This window comes from Triturus cristatus, chromosome 3_2 (genome assembly GCF_964204655.1).
Source record: "Triturus cristatus chromosome 3_2, aTriCri1.1, whole genome shotgun sequence".
NCBI classification, from domain to species: Eukaryota; Metazoa; Chordata; class Amphibia; order Caudata; family Salamandridae; genus Triturus; species Triturus cristatus.
Genome location: NC_140584.1, coordinates 689,544,764 through 689,566,608, shown reverse-complemented (window position 1 = coordinate 689,566,608; position 21,845 = coordinate 689,544,764). Strand labels below are relative to the sequence as shown.

At 49.5% G+C, this 21,845-nt stretch overlaps 1 protein-coding gene across 1 annotated transcript in view; it reads left to right on the top strand.

Annotated features, from left to right (window-relative positions):
• Positions 1-21,845, top strand: part of VPS8 (VPS8 subunit of CORVET complex) — a 1,789,524-nt gene that overhangs the window by 1,285,822 nt on the left and 481,857 nt on the right. Inside the window, exon 39 of the mRNA XM_085648738.1 lies at positions 18,202-18,283. Coding sequence (XP_085504864.1) covers positions 18,202-18,283 — 82 coding nt within the window. The remainder of the gene's footprint in view (positions 1-18,201; positions 18,284-21,845) is intronic.

The following is a 21,845-nucleotide window of genomic DNA, read 5'->3' as shown; positions in this document are numbered from 1 at the left end:
TTTATCATTCCCTTTAGGGTCTTGTTGAATCTCTCAACAAGCCCATTGCACTGTGGGTGATAGGGTGTGGTGAACTTGTAGTTCACACCACACTCCTTCCACATTGCAGTCAAATATCCTGACATGAAGTTGGCACCTCTGTCAGAAATGACCTCCTTTGGAAAGCCCACTCTGGAGAATACTCCAAGCAGGGCCCTTGCCACAACAGGAGCTGTTGTGGTCCTCAGGGGAATAGCTTCTGGATACCTGGTGGCATGGTCCACTATCACCAGTATGAATCTGTGCCCAGATGCTGTTTGTGGGTCCATTGGTCCTACAATATCTATGCCCACTCTTTCAAAGGGAACCCCAACCACAGGTAGTGGTATGAGGGGGCCTTTGTGGTGCCACCTGATTTGCCACTGGCTTGGCAGGTGACACAGGAGCGACAAAACTCCTTGGTATCTTCTGACATATGGGGCCAGTGAAAGTGAGGGACAAGCCTGTCCCAAGTCTTGTTCTGGCCTAAGTGTCCTGCAAGGGGAATATCATGGGCCAAGGTAAGAAGGAAGCCCCTGAACTTCAGTGGTATGACCAACCTCCTGGATGCACCAGGCTTGGGGTCTCTAGCCTCTGAATACAGCAGCCCTTCATCCCAATACACTCTATGGGTACCTTGAGCATTCCCTGCAGCCTCAGCAGCAGCCTGCTGTCTGAGGGGTTCAAGAGAGGGGCATTCTAATTGTGCCTGCCTCAGATCTGCCCTTGAAGGTCCCCCTGTCCCAAGAAACTCAACCTGATCAGGTTCAAGTTCTTCTAGGACAGTTCCTTCAGGGCTCTCAGAATCATCCTACTTTGAGTGCTGATCCAGTGCCTGAGGCAGGGGGGAAGGCACAGCCTTTACCCTACTGCTCTTTCTCTTGGTTTGTGACTGGTCCATAGTTCCAGGATCCAGCACTTGTTCAGTGGTGCACTTTTTGGCCTGTGACCTGGTCACAGCAAGGACATGTGCATCTATCCCTAGCATTTCTGCATGGGTCCTATACTCCACTTCAGACCAAACTGAAGTTTCAAGGTCATTGCCCAGTAAACACTCCACAGGAAGGTCTGAACTTACAACAACTTTCTTGAGGCCAGTTACCCCTCCCCAGGAGAAGTTAACAATTGCCACACTATGGGAGGTAGTGGCATTGCTAGCGTCGGTCACTAGGTAGTTCTCACCTAGTATGATCTGTCCAGGGTCCACAAAGGCAGGTGTCACCATTGTGACACTAGCCCCAGTGTCCCTGTAGGCCTGAGCCATCCTATCATTGAAAAAAGGAGTCTGTCTGTACTTGCCCAGGTTACTGGGGCCTACAGTAGAGGACAAGGCTATGTCCCCATCACAGATCAGAACAGCCTGAGTAGGTATCCTGACTAGGCCAGAATCCTCCTCAGTTCCCAGGGTTAACCCTACTACACCCTTTTGCTGGGAACCACCACTAACAGCTGAACTAGGGGGTACAGTTGCCTTAGGGGCAATGGTGGCTGGGGGATTATCCTTTTTGGTGCACTCACTAAACCAATGTGAGTTGGACTTACAATAGTTGCACCATGGTTTCTTTTGGCCATCTTTCTTTTTATCCTTTTTGGGACCACCCTCCCCCTGAGCCTTTTGGGGGCCTGGTGAAGACTTCTGGTCTTTTTGTTTCTGATCATTACCCTTCTGGTCTGCCTTTTTCTGATCACCGCCCTGGTTCTGGTTTTTCTCCTTAACTCTAGTCCTGACCCATCTATCTGCCTTCTTTCCCAATTCTTGGGGAGAAGTCAGATCAGAATCAATCAGGTGTTGATGCAGTAGCTGGTTTTGACAGTTGTTAAGGATTTGTTCTCTCATGATCAAATTATACAATCCTGTATAGTCCTTAACCTTACTTCCCACTAGCCAGCCTTCCAGAGCCTTAGTGGCACAATCTACAAAGTCAGTCCAGTCCTGAGTCTGTGTCTTCTGGGTATCCCTGAAAAACAACCTGTATTGTTCAGTGGTTAGGCCAAACCCATCAATTAGAGCACTCTTCAGGACAGTGTAATTGTCTGCATCCTCATCACTAACTGTGAGGAGCTTGTCTCTACCTTTCTCAGAGAAGGAGAGCCACAAGATAGTTGCCCACTGACTTTGGGGTACCTGCTGTACTTTGCAAGCCCTCTCCAAAGCAGTTATCCATTTGTGGATGTCATCCCCACACTTGTAGGGAGGGACAATCTTGCTCAGGTTTCTATTATCATAGTGCCTGTCTCTATCCTTAGGGATATTGCTGCCACCAGTGGGTTCTAACCCACTTAACTTTTGCTCTCTAGCCAGAGCAAGCTTCTCCTTGGCAAGGGCAAGTTCTTCCCTCTCAATCCTTAGATTAGCTTCCCTCATTCTGGTTTCATGCTCTTTTCTCTGGGGGGAAGTCATTCCCCTGTGAGAAGAGGCATTAGAGATGCTAGAGACATGGGAGTGGATGGATTCTCTTGAAGGGGATCTGTCCCTCCTGCTTCTCTGTGTAAGCCCACTTGGGGGTCTGTATGGGGGGACCCCATGCGAACTCCCATGTAAGCTTAGGTTAGCCTGGCTAAGTCTTCCTGCTTGGCCCTGGCTGTCTACCTCCTCATCTGAAGTCCCATCTGACTCATCTGTAGCGGGTAGACCCTCCCCTGTACCTAGGGTACCAGCCTGTGAGGCCCTAAGAGCATCATATTCCTCTAGGATCTGTACTAGCTGAAGGAGGGCAGGGTTTGCACCCTGTTTTAACTTTCTGGAGGTACACAATTGTCTCATCTCCTGAAAAGTTAGGGTATCATATCTAGAGGGGATCTTTCTCAGACCTACCCCTCCTGAGAGAGAATCTCCTTGATCTCCTCCCAGAGACATGATCTAGTGAGGGTGTGGTGTATGCACCTACCTACACTAGTGTTGTATCAACTAAACCTCTCTAGTAGTTGTAGTCAGGGTGTGTTAGTCCCTTCAACCTACAACAACTGAGTCCAGTAGGACTTAAGTATTATAATCTATGTTATATGTACCTAAACAATATCTGTGTGATCAATTTAGTATCTCAAGATTACGATTGGTATTACAACAGCAAGCTCAGATCCCAACCGCTGCTCACCAATGTGAGAAGTTGGCCTGATGTATGATGTCACTAGTTCTAGTGTACAACTTATATCACTCCAAACAACCCTTATGGTGATTGGTTGTAAAGTCAACCTTATAGACCAGCTATCCTAGTGGTAGCATGGACAAGAGCAGTCTTAGGCTAAACTCTGAATGGCATGTGAAGCCAGCTGTGATACCATATATAATCCCTTGAATACCAAATGAAAGGACACCACCACAGATATATATATAAAATAAAGTGTATTTATTCTAGTCAAACCCTCAGCACTCTTTATGAGATTCGAGGTAAGTACAACACAGTCTTATTCAAGCATACATTAAGTCACACAGGTAAGTAATACAGTTAGGCCCTAGGGGCCACGCAAACCATATACTAAAGAAGTGGTATAAGGACCACTGTCACGGAAATAGAATAGGCCTAGGCCTAGGGAATCGGTGGTGCTACACTACACTACCAACTGTTAGGAAGTGGGAGGCCCATGGGATTCAGGTGCAGAGTGGAAACACTCACGCGTAATGCGTATAATCGATAGAAATAGTACAGTTCTGAAATAAGCAGTTTTAGGACACTTCTGGAGTAGCTAGAAAGTCGAGACTCGGAAACTAGACCCTAGGATAGTCACTACCCTTGTGAGCACCGAAGTACCCAAGTTACCTAGCCCACGGGCTGCGGGTGCACAGGTGTGAACTTGCGTCGGGTTTCGTCGTGGACTTCTATTGATGCCTGAAGGAAAGTTGCTGACAGGCAGTCAGTGCAGAGTGTCCGGTGGATCCCAAGGCTGGGATCAAGAAGAGAGGATACCTACAAGCAGAAGGGACAGAGTCTGGGTCACTAGCCAGTGACCACGTGGAACCAGGAAGGAACCAGGCGATGTTGTGAAGATTGCAGGAGAAGGGTGAAGCTTGTTGCAGCAGCCAAGGGTACCAGGAGACGTCGAGGATGACCAGGACCAGGAGGCGAGCTGTCCCACGAAGGCTCTTGCTGTCGGCGGCGTCGAAGTCGAACTAGGACTCACCAAGCCTTGGCAAGCGGAACCCACGAAGAATGAAGGACTTGCATCTGGTGCAGACCAGGAAGGTCTGGGGTGCTTATCTTTTGCAGAGGAGCGGGAGCCAGTCTGGAGGAGCCAAACCAGCAGTGAAGTTTCAAAGGTGTGTCGTCGCAAAAGCCGCTAGCCAACGGGCAAGCAGCCGGACAGACGCGGCAAGCAGGAAAATGCAGAAGGGCCCCACGCAGGACTCGTGGAGTGTGGGGGGCTGATCTTCGGTGCAGATGGTGCTTGGGGTTGGGGCTTCTCAATCCCCGGTGCACAACTTCGATGGTACCTCAGAAGCTGCGCTGGAAGATACTCGCCACTTTTCCCAGGTAGCCGGTCCCATGTCTCTCGTCGCCTCCACGGATCTCAGCTCGGCTGTGGATGTGGATCAGGGTCGGAGAAGTCTGGAAGTCAAGGCTCTGGTCGGGCTCTGCAGTCGGTCGCTCGTAGAACTTCAGCAAAGCAAAGGGTAAGTCTCTTGATGGTGCCTGTTTGCACAGGGTAGCCACTCCTTGGCCACGAGGGAGATTCTTCAGTCTTCTTCTTTCGTCGAATGTCGAAGGTCCAGAGTTTCTGTTCAAGTTGCAGGTTCAGGATAATCTAATCTCCTGGGGCCCAGCTACCACTCTTATACTAATCTGGGGGTCTGGGTTGCCTGCTAGGTCACGCCTTATGGGTGGGACCTGGGAGGGGGGTGGTTACACCCCCTTCCCTTTGTCCAGTTTCGCGCCAGGACTGGGGCTGGAGTGCCCCAGCACCGGTTTCAACTGGACTATGCATGGGACACCTTGTGTGCCCCAGGCAGTGTCTCGTTTCTTTCATCCCTCCCTGCTCCAATACACTAAGGCCTGTCTGGGGTGGTGCTCGCACCTCCCAAGGCAGGAAACCTATTGTCCAAGCCTCCCGTGCCGGGATCACTCCCAGCAGCAGGAGGTCAGACTTGTGTCGTGGCAGCAGCATCCATTTTGTGATGCTGGGGCTCTGGTTAACTTTAACCGGGTAAGTAGGTTTCAACATGTCTTCTCCCTCTAGAAGGGAGGGATAATATCCTCATCCCCAGAAATGGGATGGGGGTATTATTCCAAAGTGTTAGACACCTTACACGACATGTTTTGATAAAGCCAAACCATAGTTACCATAACCGTTTAAGATTATAAGGTACTTTAAGAGTATATGGAAGGCTATATCATAGAACAGCTGTAAGGACATCGTTCCGAAAGCTGCAGACAGGCTCAGCTCATGCAAGAGCACCATCTCACATGTTACCAAGCACTCTGCCTCCAGGATTGTTAAGGCCTGCCATAGGAGTGGCTGATAGGTACACATGTGTCTATATATAAGATAGGTATAGGAATACTACACCTAAGCAAGGGGTGATTACACGACCTTGCCCCAGCTGAGTGATCAGCCAGTTGTGTCATAATGGAAGGCCAGGCCAGGGGTGGCAAAATACATGCTGCAGCCCCTGGCTGGCCTAGGGTACACCTATGCCCTGGGTACCTAAGGTACACTGTACAGGGGCCAATAAGGTGATCCTATCCAAAGGGGTTATGCACCTAAAGTACATAGTATTAATTTAGAGAGAGAACAACAGGGCTGTGGGTCTGATTAGCAGGCCCACAGCCACATCTAAGTCGACAACCAGTAAAGCAAAAGCAAAAAGTGGGGGTGAACATAGAAAGCAGACCCTACTCTCCTACATCCCCTACTACAGAAGGAGTAGTTTCTTTTCTGTAACTCCAGTTCTGTAGTAGGTGTATCTCTGTTGTAGTCATAAGCGCCCGCCCTCCTCCCCGGTGGAGAGATGAATGTTAATATAAGGAATGCTACAGGTCTGGCGTGCTACGCCTTCAAAAAGAACTGAAAGTAAAAGGGACCTGCTGTGCATTCTGGGATACTGGAAAAGTCCTGGAAAGTTTTCTTAAATGCACAGTATCCTGTCCTGAGCCACATAATGGCAGCCTATGGGGCTTGTCTATCCATTCCTTCCTCTCTATCATTCCAGAGGCTTTTGCTGGAAGAGGCAGGTTTTTCTCTGTGGAAAAATCTAGACAGGCAGTGCTGTTGGTGGTTGTTGGTGGAATTCTTTCTAGTTGAAGTACTGGACAGTGTAGCCTGTGGGTATAGGCTGCATTATCTGTCTTTGAAATTCTCTCTTAAGTGTAGATGCAGGTCTGCATGGCTTGACAATTTAAGAGATTATTTTTATTGCTCCGGGGTCCGCGCACATGGGCGGGACTATTCACTAGATTATGACTACAACAGAGATACCCCTACTACAGAACTGGAGTTACAGAAAAGAAACTACTCCTTCACGGACAACATCACCGCTATGTGGTATTGCTACAAACAGGACGGGTGGGGTCCTGGACCCTATGTCAGCTCTGCGCCTCTGGACATGGCTGGAACATCAAGGCATCGCCTTGATGGTTCAACACCTGGCAGGTTCTCTGAACGCCAGGGCGGGCGATCTCAGCCGCCGGTGCTTGATGGATCATGAATGGCGACTGAGTTTGGACGTGGTGCAAGGTCTCTTTCAGCAGTAGGGAGAGCCTTGGTTAGATCTATTCGCCACCGAAGAGAACGCGCAATGTCTTCAGTTCTGCGTGTTGGAATTTCCAAGGCAGCAATCGCTAGGCGACGCTTTTTGTCGCGAGTGGAGTTGCGGTCTATTGTACGCCTTTCGCCTATACCACTTCTGCCCAGAGTGCTGAAGAAGATTCGGCGCGACCTGGCCCAGGTCATCCTTGTGGCTCCGGATTGGGCACGAAGATACTGGTATCCCGAGCTACTCAGCATGGTGATCGATCCCCCGATCTGACTGCCTCTTCAGGAGGATCATCTGTCGCAGCAGCAGGGGACGGTCCTCCACCCGAACCGAAGAAGATTGAGCGGCGACAGTTGACAGCCTTCGATCTTCCTCCCGAAGTCTGTGATGTATTTCTGGCAGCCAGGCGTCCCTCCACTAAGACGGTATACGCCTGCAGGTGGAACAAGTTTGTGGCATGGTGCACAGCTAAGGCTGTGGATCCCCTTTCTGCCCCTCTTTCTGAGGTCCTTCAGTTCCTTCTTTCTTTGGCCCAGCAGGGCTCTGCTCTGGGCACTGTCAAAGGTTATCTTTCGGCCATCTCCGGCTTTTTACGGCTTCCAGATCAGCCTTATCTTTTTAAGTCCCCGGTTGCTAACAGTTTCCTAAAAGGCATTACGCAGATGTACCTCCCATACTGCTCATAATGCCTCAATGGGACTTAAACCTTGTCTTGACATATCTGAAGTGCGCTCCCTTCGAGCCCCTTCATATCTGTCCTTTGCGTCTTCTCACTCTCAAGACAGCCTTCCTGGTAGCTATCACCTCTGCCAGAAGAGTGAGTGAGCGAGCTCCAGGCTTTTTCTTCCAAACCTCCTTTCCTTTCTGTTCAGCCGGAAAAGCTGGTTTTAAGGACCCGTCCTTCTTTTCTGCCAAAGGTTGTCACGCCCTTCCACATCGGGCAGACTATCACTTTGCCTACCTTCTTTCCACCTCTGCATTCTTCAAAAGAGGAAGAGAGGCTCCACCGTCTGGACCCAAAACGTGCACTGTCGTTCTACCTGCAGCGCACACGACAGTTACGTGTGGATGACCAGCTCTTTGTTGGCTACGTGGGCGCCAAAAAGAGGTTGGGCTGTGCACAAGCGGACCATCTCTCAGTGGGTTGTTCTTTGCATCAAGGCCTGTTACTCGTTGGCTAAGAAGGAGCCTCCTGTGGGGCTGCGTGCCCATTCTTCCAGGGCAACGGCAGCCACTACTGCCTTGGGACTCGGCGTCCCCTTGCAGGACATTTGTGAGGCAGCCACCTGGGCCTCGCTGCAGACATTTCTCAAGCATTACTGCCTTGACAGTCAGGTCCGGAGAGACGGCTTCTTTGGCCGTTCTGTTCTCCGTGACAATCTTGTTCGCAGACCCACCACCAGGGTTGGTATTGCTGGGGTATCTATTCTACGGTAAGGAATCTATCACTAACGTGTCTCTTTCAGATGCACAAGGTACTACTTGTGTTACGATATATCTGTAAGAGACATTAGTTAGTGATAGATTCCTTACCGCCCCAACCATCGTTCTGCTACCTGATTTCTAGGGTTAAGGTTATCCCTTTCAGGGTCCTAGTTTCTTGGCACCAGTGGTCAGTTTCTTGCATGGCTCTGCGTTCCTGGCGCGGAAAGTCGTGTACAGAACTGGCGTGCATGGGTGGCACCTAAGTAGTCTCCATTACGTTATCTCGGTGCTTACGATGCCAGCGATGGATGCGGAACCGCACGATGCCACCTACTGACACGCACGCAGGATTACTGCTAGCAAAACTTTCCGGATGCAGTCTGACGCCTGGAGATTATTCTAAGGTAAGGATGCATCACTAACTAATGTCTCTTACAGATATATTGTTACAGAAGTAGTAACTTGTGCTTTGATTCATGAAGCACTACTGCCTCGACAATCACGTCTGCCCCGGAAAGACCTTTCACCCATTCGGTCCTTCAGGACTTTTTGGTCTCAGTAGAATACACAGAGGTCCCCCCCCCTCTACCTTGAGGAGGTAATGCTTTGATATCTATTCTAAGGTGAGGGATCTGCGGTTAGATGTATCCATCAGAAGAACAAGTTACTTACCTTTGGTGATGCTCTTTCTGGGGGATACTCCTATCTAGCTACAGATTCTGCTCTACCCTCCCACCTCTGTGTTTTGTAGAGTGGCCTCTTTTTACTATTCAAAAAGGTCCCAAACTAGAAATGTTAGGAATTAGAACACTGGTACCAACCATTTTTTTCATGCTATGTGTCTGAGGGCGCAGAAAGAGTCAAGCAAGAAACTGCCATCAATGCAGCTCCGGATGGTATGGAGCCAGCGTGGAACCACACTTCGCCACCTAGCAGCACATAGGAGAACTGATGAAAAGTTTCTGCATTCATTCTGGCACTTGGGCAGTATTCTAAAGTGTTGAATCTGCAGTTAGTTATGGTATCCATCAGAAAGAGCATTACTAAAGACTAATATCTTTACTGACATCCCAGTTGATGAGCAGACCTTGGACCCCGGCTCTGTCATCTAGTGATGTTGTGAAATAGCATACATGAATCCTTGAACAAATTACAGTCTGCTGCAACAATCTGAATACCTTCTTCAAGGACGCACAGGCGTGCTCTTTCTGATCATTCGTTTTTAACAAAACTTTTTTTTTGCTCACCCAGTCAGTGCCCGCAAGTTTGGTGGTGCATACCTCCTGCAAAATGTAAGCAAAATACTTCTCCACCCAGGCAGAGAACAAATCGAAAAGACTGCATGCCTTTGGACAGAAAATCTTTGCATTAGCGAATCTGGTTGTCAGAGTGCCCCATCCAGCACCATTAGAAATAGCAGTTTCTCTGCCCTACAGGTCAAAGAAAGCCAACTTCAGCCCACCTCTTTCTGTACCCCCACTCTTGCCACTCCAAAGTTAGTCTGATGGCTACAGCGTGCAAGTTTGGGTCAGGTGGTATCTTTTGTTTTGCAGTGGGAAAGGATAGGCAACTGGGTCTTGCGACTACTAAGGTCAGGTTATTTTCTCCCCTTTTAAATGAAGCCGCTACTGTTTTCCACCCTCTCCACTCCACTCAAATATCTTGATGAGAGAGATCTTCTTCCTCCTTGAGCAGTGTCATTTGGACAGTGGCTCATTTGTGATCAGGACTATGTTGCTGGTCCAGGTATTTTTGTGTTTCTGAAAACAAATTGGAGAATCATATTCAATCTTCAACACAAAGTTTCTCAACATGTTTATCATGAGGGAGAAGCTCAAGATAATGAAATGAAAGATACATAAGCAGAGAATCACAGATATTGTATCTGCGTTGCATTTTGGAATAAACACAACCAATTCACCAGTCTAGTCCTCACCATTTTGTCAGAGGTTTTCACAGAGTTGATGGTGTTAACAATAGTACACTTGCATCATTTTAAGGAGTCTTCTGTGAGTTCGGTACTGTAACACCTTCGAACTAAAATCACATTTTACAAGATTGAGGATTTTTATTCAATCGTTGGGCGCAGTCCCTAATACCTAGTGACTATGCTCATTCCCTCCTGCAGGGACATTGGGTTAAATCAAACACATGTTTTTGCCACAAATACCTCAGATCAGTTGTATTACTCCTGGGTCTAATGGATTCATGCATTTGTCTGGTGCTGCAGCCAAAGTTGCAAATAAAAAGATTGGAGTGAGTCTTGCCCCAGCAGTGGGATTAGTTCTTTTATCACCTAAAAGGAAAAGGTTTCTTCTGCCAACTGTGACAACTTTTCAATGGTGTGTCTCGTATACTTTTTCAACAGAAAGCCATTTCACTCCATTGCCTCAAGCAATACTGGTCTAGATGCCTCACTTCTAGGCTAAGGAGCCCCCTTATGTGAAATGGGAATCATTGCTCAGTTCTATTGCTCCTTAAGTGGGTAGACATAAAAGTCCTGTAGGCCATTGGAGGGCTTATCTCACCAGTTTTTGGCCAACAGGTGCAAGCCTTTATGGGCGACATCACTGCATTGTTTTATGTAAACATACTAGGAGTGTGCTTCTGAAAGCAATTGGTCTGTTAGCAGATCATCAGGTGAGGAAAGAGCTGCAGAGAATCTTCATCCACTCCTAGTGGGCTTCATCTTTCAGACGCAAGAGGTGCAAAACATAGACTTAGTAAGATGCTGTAGAACATGAAATATCTTGTTGCTCCGTACAGCATCCCTCTCCTTACTCAATGTAGGATGTTGTGGAATAGACATTAAGGGGCAGATATATTAGCATCATGCATTAGACAGATATATTAGCTATATTAGCATTATGAACAGCGATGCCCTAATTGTGATTATTTCCGAATCGCAGTTAGGGAAATGCTATTCCTAATGTATGTAACTTTTTCTTTTAATTAGAGATTCTTAGTGGGTCACAACTCAACCTGCCTCATGAATATTGAAATAGGTCTCATTTTGTGACCCATTAGGAATGACAGCCATCACAGGGATTGTGGCGTGCTGGGCTCAGCAGACCACCATGTCTGTGATTGTTTTTAATAAAGCAATCTTTTCTTTATTCTTTTTTTTTTAATGCAATCATTTTTCCTTAAAGGAAAATGGGATGCATTTAAAAAAGTATAAATGAAACGTTTAAGTTGAGTTTTAAGAGTAGGTTACCACCACTTTTGAATTGGTGGTAATGTATGAATGTTTTGCAACCGTAATTAGGTTCGCAAAACATTAATACATGCTGTGCAACGGTATTTCAAAGGGGTGCCCAAAACACCCCCTTCTAAATACCAAATCACAAATGCAAATTGTGATTCGTTATTAAGTTACTGAATTGCTATTTGCCTCTTGTATTTTAATATAAGCTTTTTTGCTGTCGTTATTGGCTCGAAAAAACCTTTGTGGGTCTGGCCCCAAATCTCCACTATGCGTTTTCTGTGGTCTCTCTAATTTGAAGGATGATTCAAAAGCAAATGCCCATGTTATACTGATCGCTCCGGGGTGGACAAGACCAACCTAGTATCCCAGTGAGCTGAACTGCAAGCTTCCCTTGCTTCGTCCACGGCTGAATAATTTTCTGTCTCGGCGGCAAAGGACAGTTTCTCCATCCATGCATATCCAGGGTAGACATACATGCTTGGAACTTAAAAAGCTAAAACTGTCACAAATGGTATACCTAGAGATGACATACTGTGTGCAAACTAAGCGCTCTTTGGAGTGGTAGTCTACTCTATCAGATGGAGTCTCTGGGTGCAGGGGCAATATTTGAGACATGTGTGAAGTGGGAGTGCTACACATTTTAAGATTTGCAGTTTTTCTAGTGGAAAAAAAATAAAAATTGAAACATTTAAATAGCACCTGGTGCTGATTTCAAGTTGTCTGCTCATATATTATTCTTGAGCTTACTGATTGTGTCCCTTGTTTTCTTCCCAGGTTTCTAATGGGACCTCAGTTTGAATCTCACATTTCTCATGGGTCCTCACTTTCAACATATGTATCTGATAGGGACTTCTAGCCGCAGATTCCTTAACGTAGAATTATCCCCAGGCGTGAGACTGGACCCAGAAAACGTTCTTGCCCAGCAACTCTGCGCGCCGGGGGGACGGTGCCGCGCTACTCAGCCCCGACGACCTCCGCGGGCGTGACGTCAGCGAGGTCACATAAGCTCCACCCCGGCGCTCTGACGTCAGTTTTCTTCTTTTCCACATGCAACACGGATCCGGATTGTGTTCCTGGCCTGTTTCAGGCCTTCTTTTTCCGCTTTGAGCGTTTTCTTGAGAACAGTGTGCGAATGCCTTCGGGCTTCAAGACGTGCCCGTCTTGCGCGCGCCAAATGTCGGCGACGGATCCTCACCCCATCTGCATGTGGTGTTTGGGGGAGCACCATAACTCCACAGATCGTCAGCAAATGAAGCCGAAGTCCCGGCGGGAGCGCCGGATGAAACTCCTTTTGGCACGCATGTCCAGGTCGGCGGCGTCGCCACGTCCGTCCCCCGCGGACGGCTTCAAGAACCGCCGCTTCCGTCTCCGACATCGTCCTTCTCCCAGGCCGCAAGGGCATCGCCCACCTGTTGGTAAGTGTCGCTGTTTGTCCCCGAGGCCCGGTCCCCGGCCTGTTGGGGGCGTTGGTTCTCCGCGGGTGGTGCGGGCCCACACGTCGCCACCCTACCCGCTGTTCCCCGGCGCGGGGTCGACCAGAGCCCAGATGGAGACCTATGCGGCGGCCCTGCAGTCCTCTTTGGCTCTTCCTTCTTCTCCTTCTCCTTCTCCTCCTGGGACATCTGCGGATCCCTTGCCGCTTGCGGGGACTTCTGCGATGTCTCCGGCGGCTCCGGCGCTGACCGGTTAGGATCCAGGTTCGGAGGATATGGTGCCGTCGGGGTGCAGCCCTTCGGGGTTCGCTCCTTCGGACCACGGCGCCTCAGACTCGCCGCAAACCCCTGCAGGGGTCCCTGTGGTGTCGCGGGAGGTTGCCGGGGCTCGGGGCGTGTCCTCGAGCCCCCCTCGGTCCTCTGGGCAGGCGGTGGCCTTTTTTCGAGGCCGAGGCGACTAGGGGTCAGGGTGTGTCACCGGGCCCCTCTTGTCCCTCCACGCAGGCGGCTGCCTCGTCGGAGGTCGAGTCGATACCTTTTCGGCACCGTTCCTTAGCCGCCCCGGCTCCGACCCCGCCTCTGTCTCCTGCGCCGCGCGTTGTGGTGGAGGTCGTTCTGGCGTCCCCTTCGGCGCCGGTCGACATTGACCTGACTCTGGTGGCAGACTCTACGGTGCCGGGCCGACGTCGGGTCGTTGATTCGTCTTCGGACACCCCCTCTTCTCCAGAGGTTTGGCGGTTGTTGGTTTCATCTTCTCCGGAGACGGGTCGCCGTATTGTGGCCTTTTTTCCCGGCGTCTTCTAAGGACAGCTCTTCTCCGTCACCGCGCCCGCAATCTTCGCCGGAGGCGACCCAGGTTCCCCATTCATTGGTCTACCCTCCTCCATTTCGAGCTTGGCCTTTTCTTCCTCCGGTTGGGCCGGGGGACCGCCGCCTTAGCTTGCAGCCGTCACCCACAGAGGAACTGCTTTCCCCGCCGTGGGGCCCCACCGGAGGAGAGTGCTGCCTTCACTCGGGCTGTTTCCACGGCTGCAGGAATCTTGCGCATGGATGATCCAGCTGCCCATTTCCCCACGGATCATCTGCTGGTGGACGGGAGCTGCTTCTTCCCTTTGAGGCTGCGCTCCACAATTCTCTTTTGGGGGCCTGGGGGCATCTTGCCACGGGGGACCCGGTGCCCCAACCTCTTCTGCACCGCCACTGTAATGCTCCGCATGATCCTGTTTGTCTTTCCCTCCACCCTTCTACCAGGGGCCCTCTTTTACAGACTGCCTTTCCCTCCTTGCCATTGGTGTTGTCTCCCCCGTCACGGAAGGCCCGGTGGTTAGATTCTTGCGGGCGCAACATCTCCGCCTCCTCCAGTGCTGCTTTGCAGGCCCTTAACACTCTTTGTGTGTTGCCCAGGGCCACTTCTTGCTTGTGGGATTCGGCGGAGTCCCTTATGTCTTCTGCTTCTCAGGAGGGTGCCTGCGTTGATCTCTGGCACCATGTGTTGGATGGCCGGGAGCTGGCGACGTTTATTCTTTGCTCGGCTCTGGATGTTTCGTAGGTACTTGGTCGTACCATGGCCCTTTGTCGCTATGCCTGGCTACGGGATAGTGTTTTCCCTGAGAACCTTAGGGAACAGCTGGTTGACCTTCCCTTTGATGGCACTCTGTTGTTCCACGCCCCTGCGGATTCTGCCATTCAGAGGTTTCTTGCGGGACTTCGTCCTTCTCCTCCTCCACCTCCTCCTCCCCCTCAGTGACCTGACTGTTGGTCTGTGTTTTGGGAGGTGTTCTCCCATTGTTTTTCCTGGGGCCTTGTAACGGGTAGCCCTGGATGTGTGTTCTGTATGGTTCCTGTGCCCTTGGGGTCCTTTTGTTGGGCCCTTGGAGCTGTTGGCTGCTGCTCCGGCCCTTTGTTGACTTGTGGTTTTGGCTGTTGGTAAGCCTAGTAGACCCTGAGATAAGGCCTTCTGTGTCTTCTTTATTGGCTGCTTGGTAAACCGTCTGCGGGTTTTTTCTGCAGGTCTTTCTGTTCCCATGGTTCTTGGGACGTTACCTACCCTATGTGGGTTACTTGTAGCTATTGCATAACTCTGTCCTGTGCTGGGGAGGGGTGGTCACTCTTTCCGCGTTCCTTGCTCTCCGTGGCGTCACGGTATGTCGCAGGTGCCATCTTCTTGCCAATTGTCTTGGAGCAGCTTGTGCTAGATCCATCCTTCCCCTTGTCGCTACGTCGCTTGGCCAGTCTGGCCTGTTGTCTGCGGCATCGGGTTGTAGCGGTTCTGCATTTTTGTCTTGTGTTTTGGCTTGGTCCTCGGTCTGATGCTCCACAGAGTTTGGCTTTCCTTGGCCTCTGTGTTCTAGTGGCAGGCTTAGGCCGTCCTCCGTCTCTTTTTCTTTTCTGCCGGTTCCTCCACTTCTTCGTGGGTCAGTGTGTGTCCTGGCCCTCCCTGGCCTCGGCCTTCGGCTGGCGTCTGCCTTGTCTGGGGTGCGCTGTTCCGTGGTGTTGCCTGTTACTGGTGGCACATGCCCGTGCAGGCCTCCTTGTTCTCCTCCTCCGTTGTGATCTTGATGTGTTTCCTTGCGCCCCTGCCTCTGGTTCTGCTGGGGCTTCGCGCACTGGTGGATTTTCTTCTTCTGCCTGTGCTGTTGGCAGTGGCGCCGGTCCGGCCTTGCCCGCTGCTTGCGGCCGAGGTGTATTCAGCTCTTTTCTATCTCTATGCCTGTGTTTCTTATGGTGGGCCCTGCCTTTGGTTCTACCTCTTCTCACTGGGTTCGAGATGGCCCCTGCGTTCCTTGAGGCCTTTGGGGCGCTGTCTGCCCCTGCGGGGTGTTGGGCGCTCTCTTTCTCTTGGTTGGGCTTGGATATCCTGTCCCTTTCCTTCTTGTTCTTGTGCCATATCCCCTGCTGGGGCCGAAGTCTCTCCTGGTGGGGAGAATCTCTCGCAGGCCCTCCTTGCGTCTGGGTATGGCTAGGGTATCTATTCTATGTTAAGGAATCTGCGGCTAGTAGTCTCTATCAGATGTACAAGTTACTTACCTTCGGTAACGATGTATCTGGTAGAGACGATTCTAGTCGCAGATTCCTTCACGACCCACCCTTCCTCCCCGTTCTGCGAGGACCCTCAGCTTGGTTTTCTGCTCTAGCCTCCCTCTGGGTGGCTTGACTCCTGTGGGGGTCCTTTTCGTTTTCTGCCTGTCAGACTTCCCTCCAGCTGGGTTCTCTCCAGTGTAGGGGCTTGTGTTTGCTCTTTTCCCTTTGTGGTTTCAATTTCTGATCCCCTTGCAGTCTTCTACCCTGGGGGTTCTTTTGCCTGTCCTTGGCCTCATGCTCCTTTCAGAGGCTCTGGCCCTCCTTGACTGTGTAGTCTGGGGGTGGATTGCTGTTTCCCCTCTGTTCCGGGCTTGTGTCTCTTTGCTGTGTGGTCTGTGGTTGCAGTCCTCTTTCTCTTACAGCGCTTTTCACTGCTTGTGCCTCCAGCCCGGCTCTCGCATTGGCTGTCACTGTGGTTCCACGGAGGGGTGCTTTCCACTCTCCCTACTGTGACTTTACTGATGTGGTCTTCTGGTACTTTTGTGCTGCCTGGTGCTACCACCTGGCTTGCACAGTTGTTCCTCAGAGGTGGTCTGCTCTTTTCCTGCTTTGGCTTTCCTGTTGTAGCCTCCTGGTGCCTCTGTGCCGCCTGGTGCTGTTCCTCACCTTTTGTCTCTCTCGCTCTCTCTTTTTGTTTCTCTGGTTTTTTCGCACACTGTTCCCATGCTCTTCTCAGTTTTGTTGTGATGGCTCCGCGTTGTGGCGCGGAAAGGTTTTCCGAAGCAAACTGACGTCAGCGCGCCGGGGTGGGGCTTATGTGACCTCACTGATGTCACGCCCGCGGAGGACGTCGGGGCGGAGTCGCTAGGCACCGGCCCCCCCCCCCCCCCCCCACCCCCCCCCCCCAGTGCGCAGAGATGCTGGGCAAGAAAGTTTTCCGGGTCCAGTCTCACGCCTGGGGATAATTCTACATTAAGGAATCTGCGGCTAGAATAGTCTCTACCAGATACATTGTTACCAAAGGTAAGTAACTTGTACATATCTGCTGAAATATGTTGCTTGGAAAACAGTCATTATGATAACCAATACATTTGCTAGAATAGTTGAGTCTTTACATGCTATGTCTATTTCTCCACTTTTCACAGTTGTTTCCAAAGATAAGGATTGAGCCCTTCTTTCTTCCTAAAGTCATCTTGGAGTTCCCTTAAACTGGAGAGATTTCCTTTCATCACCTTTTCCTTCCTGAAGAGGAGAGGTTGCACAGACTAGATCCTAGAATGGGATCTTACTCATTATCTTGATAGAACTGACTAATCATTTCATTGCCTTTGAGGTTCTCTCACTGAGTAGATCTGTCAGAAAAAGGAATGTTTGTAAGTGGATTTTCTTGTGCGTTAAGCTTGGTTACAAAGTAACAGTAAAGGCTGTCTACAGGGATGCTTGCTCCTGTGAGAGAGAAGACAGGTGTGTGTGCTCTTCTGAAAGGGGTTCTTGTCTGCTATGTGCAACTTGGGCCACACCTGTGCATTATTTTTATAAGCAATACTGCCTGGACAAGTAGGATAATTGCAATTTGGGAGGGTAGTGCCACAGAATGTTCTGATGTAAGCTTTCCTGTTGTTCCTCGTCAATCCTCCTTTTCAGAGATGCTTGTTCATGCAAAAAAATCAGTGGGACTAGTGTCCTTGAGAAGGGCATGTTGCTTAGTATTGGTACTTTTCTTTGTGATGGATACAACAGTTGTTGCAGATTCCTTATTCTAATTGCATTTATATAGCGCTTACTACCCCTGACTAGGCGTCGAAGCGCTTTTTCTGTGAGTAGCATCCTACTCCAGAACCCATTCTTTCACTTTCCTTCCTGAGGAATTTTTGCCTGTATTATGTCTTTAATTTTTAATGTCCTCATTTGTATATGGGTGATGTATAAACGGGTGCGACTGATGTCACTGGCTCCTGTGGTGCGGTATATGGGCCACTGACGTTACTTCCTTTGAAGATGCACAGTCTTTCATGTCTCGCTGGATAGTACCACCGGTTCCTGTGACATACTATTATTGAAAGTTTTTCCTGATCCTGTCTGATGATGTTGTGGTTTCACACAAGTAATTGAGTTGTTGCATCTATCAGAAAAAAAACTCTACAATGGTAAATAACTTGTTCATCAGCTAAAACAATTGACCATTCAAAGAACTAATGGAAAATGTTACATCTCTTGGCTTCCATCTGCAAAAAGGAAATAATTGGGGCATTGGTTGCAGTTAGACATGTGGTATAAAAAAGTGTTTTGAAAGTTTTACATATGTTTTGCTCCTTTTTGTTGAGAATTTTGTTGAGAAATGTAAAGATCAAGCTGTAGAAACAATTGTATATTAAGTAAATATATGTTTTTTCTCCTTATTTTGTTAGGCTGTGTGGTTTCCACTATTGGAGGCAATGATGTCACCCCAGAAGCTATTCAGCTCCACAGCATGTCAGCAGTATTCCGAACGTAAGCCTCATCTACCTTTTGTTTGTATAAAATACAGCATTGTCATGCCAGTTATAACTTTAGGTGCTGCTGATTAGTTTTTTGCCAACAAGTTTTAGTAAGAATTAGGTTTGTAATTTCATTTAGAATAATTCAATCACAGCTGTGCTGCTCCATGTCCAAGTGTAGAAGATTTAGTGTGTGGCAATTGTTGCTCATGATTAAAAATGTACATATTTGAGGAAGCCTCATCACAGTGTGAAGCAACTTAAGCCATTCTAACTGATTGTGAGGGTTTTATTAGGGTGTTAATACTTTGGCTGGAGGGATAGGAAGTGTTGTGGCACAGCGTAGTATTTTGCTCATCAGTAATCCAGATTACTAAACAACGTTTTGATAGTGTTTAATCATCTTGCTTCTGGTAGTTCCTCTCATTGGTCAGCGCCAAAAGGTTGTCTTGTTAAATTAATTGTTAATCATCTTCTAGTGCATCCATTGACTCCTACTCGGTCAGATGAGTGGAGCTCCATGTCCAGTCTATGATATTTTAATTTGCATGCTGTTTAACCATAAATTTGCTGATATCATCTGTATATTGCAGGAAAGTGCCCCTTTTTGCATGGCTACCCCCCCACTTTTGCCTGACAGTTGATGCACTTTGACTTGATGTGCCCTGCGTCCCTGCCAGGTTCCCAAGGCCCGTGTTTTTTACCCAAACTTGTACCTTTGTACCCACAATTGGCACATCTCTGGCCAGAGGTAAGCCCCTGGTAAAAGGTACCATGGGTACCAATAGCACTGTGACCAGGGAAGACCGCTAAAGGCTGCAGCACCTATTGTGCCACCCTTAGAGGCCCTGCACCTTAACACCTATACACTGCCATTGCAGGCTACGTGTTTTGGTGCAGACAAAAGTGAAGAGTCGACTGTAGGAAGGTGGATATCTGACTATGGTTACCCCCAACTTTTTGCCTATTGTCTAGCTGGTTTTTCGACTTAGTTGGCCTGAGATCCTGCCATTCAGGGTCTCAGGCTGTCTGCTCTCTCTTTAAAATGGACTCCATGTACCCTAGGTACATACACAATTGGTAAGGATCACCTTATTGGACCCTGTACAGTGTACCCTAGGTACCCAGGGCATAGGTGTACGCTAGGCCTCCCAGGGGCTGCAGCATGTATTATGCCATCCCTGGCCTGGCCTCCCATTATGACACAACTGGCTGATCACTCAGCTGGGGCAAGGTCGTGTAATCACCCCTTGCTTAGGTGTAGTATTCCTATACCTATCTTGTATATAGACACATGTGTACCTACCAGCCACTCCTATGGCAGGCCTTAACAATCCTGGAGGCAGAGTGCTTGGTAACATGTGAGAAGGTGCTCTAGCATGAGCTGAGCCTGTCTGCAGCTTTCGGAACCAAGTCCTTATAGCTGTTCTATGATATAGCCTACCATATACTCTTAAAGGGCCTTATAATCTTAAACGGTTATGGTAACTATGGTTTGGCTTTATCAAAACATGTTGTGTAATGTGTCTAACACTTTGGAATAATACCCCCATACCATTTCTGGTGATGAGGATATTATTCCCCCCTTCTAGAGGGAGAGACATGTTAAAATCCTACTTTGCTGTTTAACTCTAACCAAAACCTCAGCATCACAAAATGGATGCTGCTGCCACAGACACAAGTCTGACCTCCTGCTGCTGGGAGTGATCCCGGCAAGGGAGGCTTGGACAATAGGTTTCCTGCTTGGGGAGGTGCTAGCACCTCCCCAGACAGACTTTAGTGTATTGGGGCAGGGAGGGCTGAAAGGAATGAGACATGCCTGGGGCACACAAGGTGCTCCATGCATAGTCCAGTTCAAACCGGTGCTGGGGCACTCCAGCCCCAGGCCTGGCGCGAAACTGGACAAAGGGAAGGGGGTGTAACCACCCCCCTCCCAGGTCCCACCCATAAGGCGTGACCTAGCAGGCAACCCAGCCCCCAGATTAGTATAAGAGTGGTAGCTGGGCCCCAGGAGATTAGATTATCCTGAACCTGCAACTTGAACAGAAACTCTGGACCTTCGACATTCGACGAAAGAAGAAGACTGAAGAATCTCCCTTGTGGCCAAGGAGTGGCTACCCTGTGCAAACAGGCACCATCAAGAGACTTACCCTTTGCTTTGCTGAAGTTCTACGAGGGACCGACTGCAGAGCCCGACCAGAGCCTTGACTTCCAGACTTCTCCGACCCTGATCCACATCCACAGCCGAGCTGAGATCCGTGGAGGCGACGAGAGACGTGGGACCGGCTACCTGGGAAAAGTGGCGAGTATCATCCAGCGCAGCTTCTGAGGTACCCTCGAAGTTGTGCACCGGGGATTGAGAAGCCCCAACCCCAAGCACCATCTGCACCGAAGATCAGCCCCCCACACTCCACGAGTCCTGCGTGGGGCCCTTCTGCATTTTCCTGCTTGCCGCGTCTGTCCGGTTGCTTGCCCGTTGGCTAGCGGCCTTTGCGACGACACACCTTTGAATCTTTACTGCTGGTTTGGCTCCTCCAGACTGGCTCCCGCTTCTCTGCAAAACAGAAGCACCCCAGACCTTCCTGGTCTGCACCAGAAGCAAGTCCTCCATTCTTCGTGGGTTCCGCTTGCCAAGGCTTGGTGAGTCCTAGTTCGACTTCGCCGCCGCCGACAGCAAGAGCCTTCGTGGGACAGCTCGCCTCCTGGTTCTGGTCGTCCTCGACGTCTCCTGATACCCGTGGATGCTGCGACAAGCTTCACCTCTTCACCTGCAATCTTCACGACATCACCTGGTTCCTTCCTGGTTCCACGTGGTCGCTGGCTAGTGACCATGACTCTGTCCCTTCTGCTTGCAGGTACCCTTCCTTCTTGATCCCGACCTTGGGATCCACCGGACACTCTGCACTGACTGCCTGTCAGCAACTTTCCTTCAGGCATCCATAGAAGTCCACGACGAAACCCGACGCAAGTTCACACCTATGCACCCGCAGCCCGTGGGCTAGGTAACTTGGGTACTTCGGTGCTCACAAGGGTAGTGACTATCCTAGGGTCTAGTTTCCGATTCTCGACTTTCTAGCTACTCCAGAAGTGTCCTAAAACTGCTTATTTCAGAACTGTACTATTTCTATCGATTATACGCATTACGCGTGAGTGTTTCCACTCTGCACCTGAATCCCGTGGGCCTCCCACTTCCTAACTGTTGGTAGTGTAGTGTAGCCCCAGCGATTCCCTAGGCCTATTCTATTTCCGAGACAGTGGTCCTTAGACCACTTCTTTAGTATATGGTTTGCGTGGCCCCTAGGGCCTAACTGTATTACTTACCTGTGTGACTTAATGTATGCTTGAATAAGACTGTGTTGTACTTACCTCGAATCTCATAAAGAGTGCTGAGGGTTTGACTAGAATAAATACACTTTATTTTATATATATATCTGTTGTGGTGTCCTTTCATTTGGTATTCAAGGGATTATATATGGTATCACAGCTGGCTTCACATGCCATTCAGAGTTTAGCCTAAGACTGCTCTTGTCCATGCTACCACTAGGATAGCTGGTCTATAAGGTTGACTTTACAAC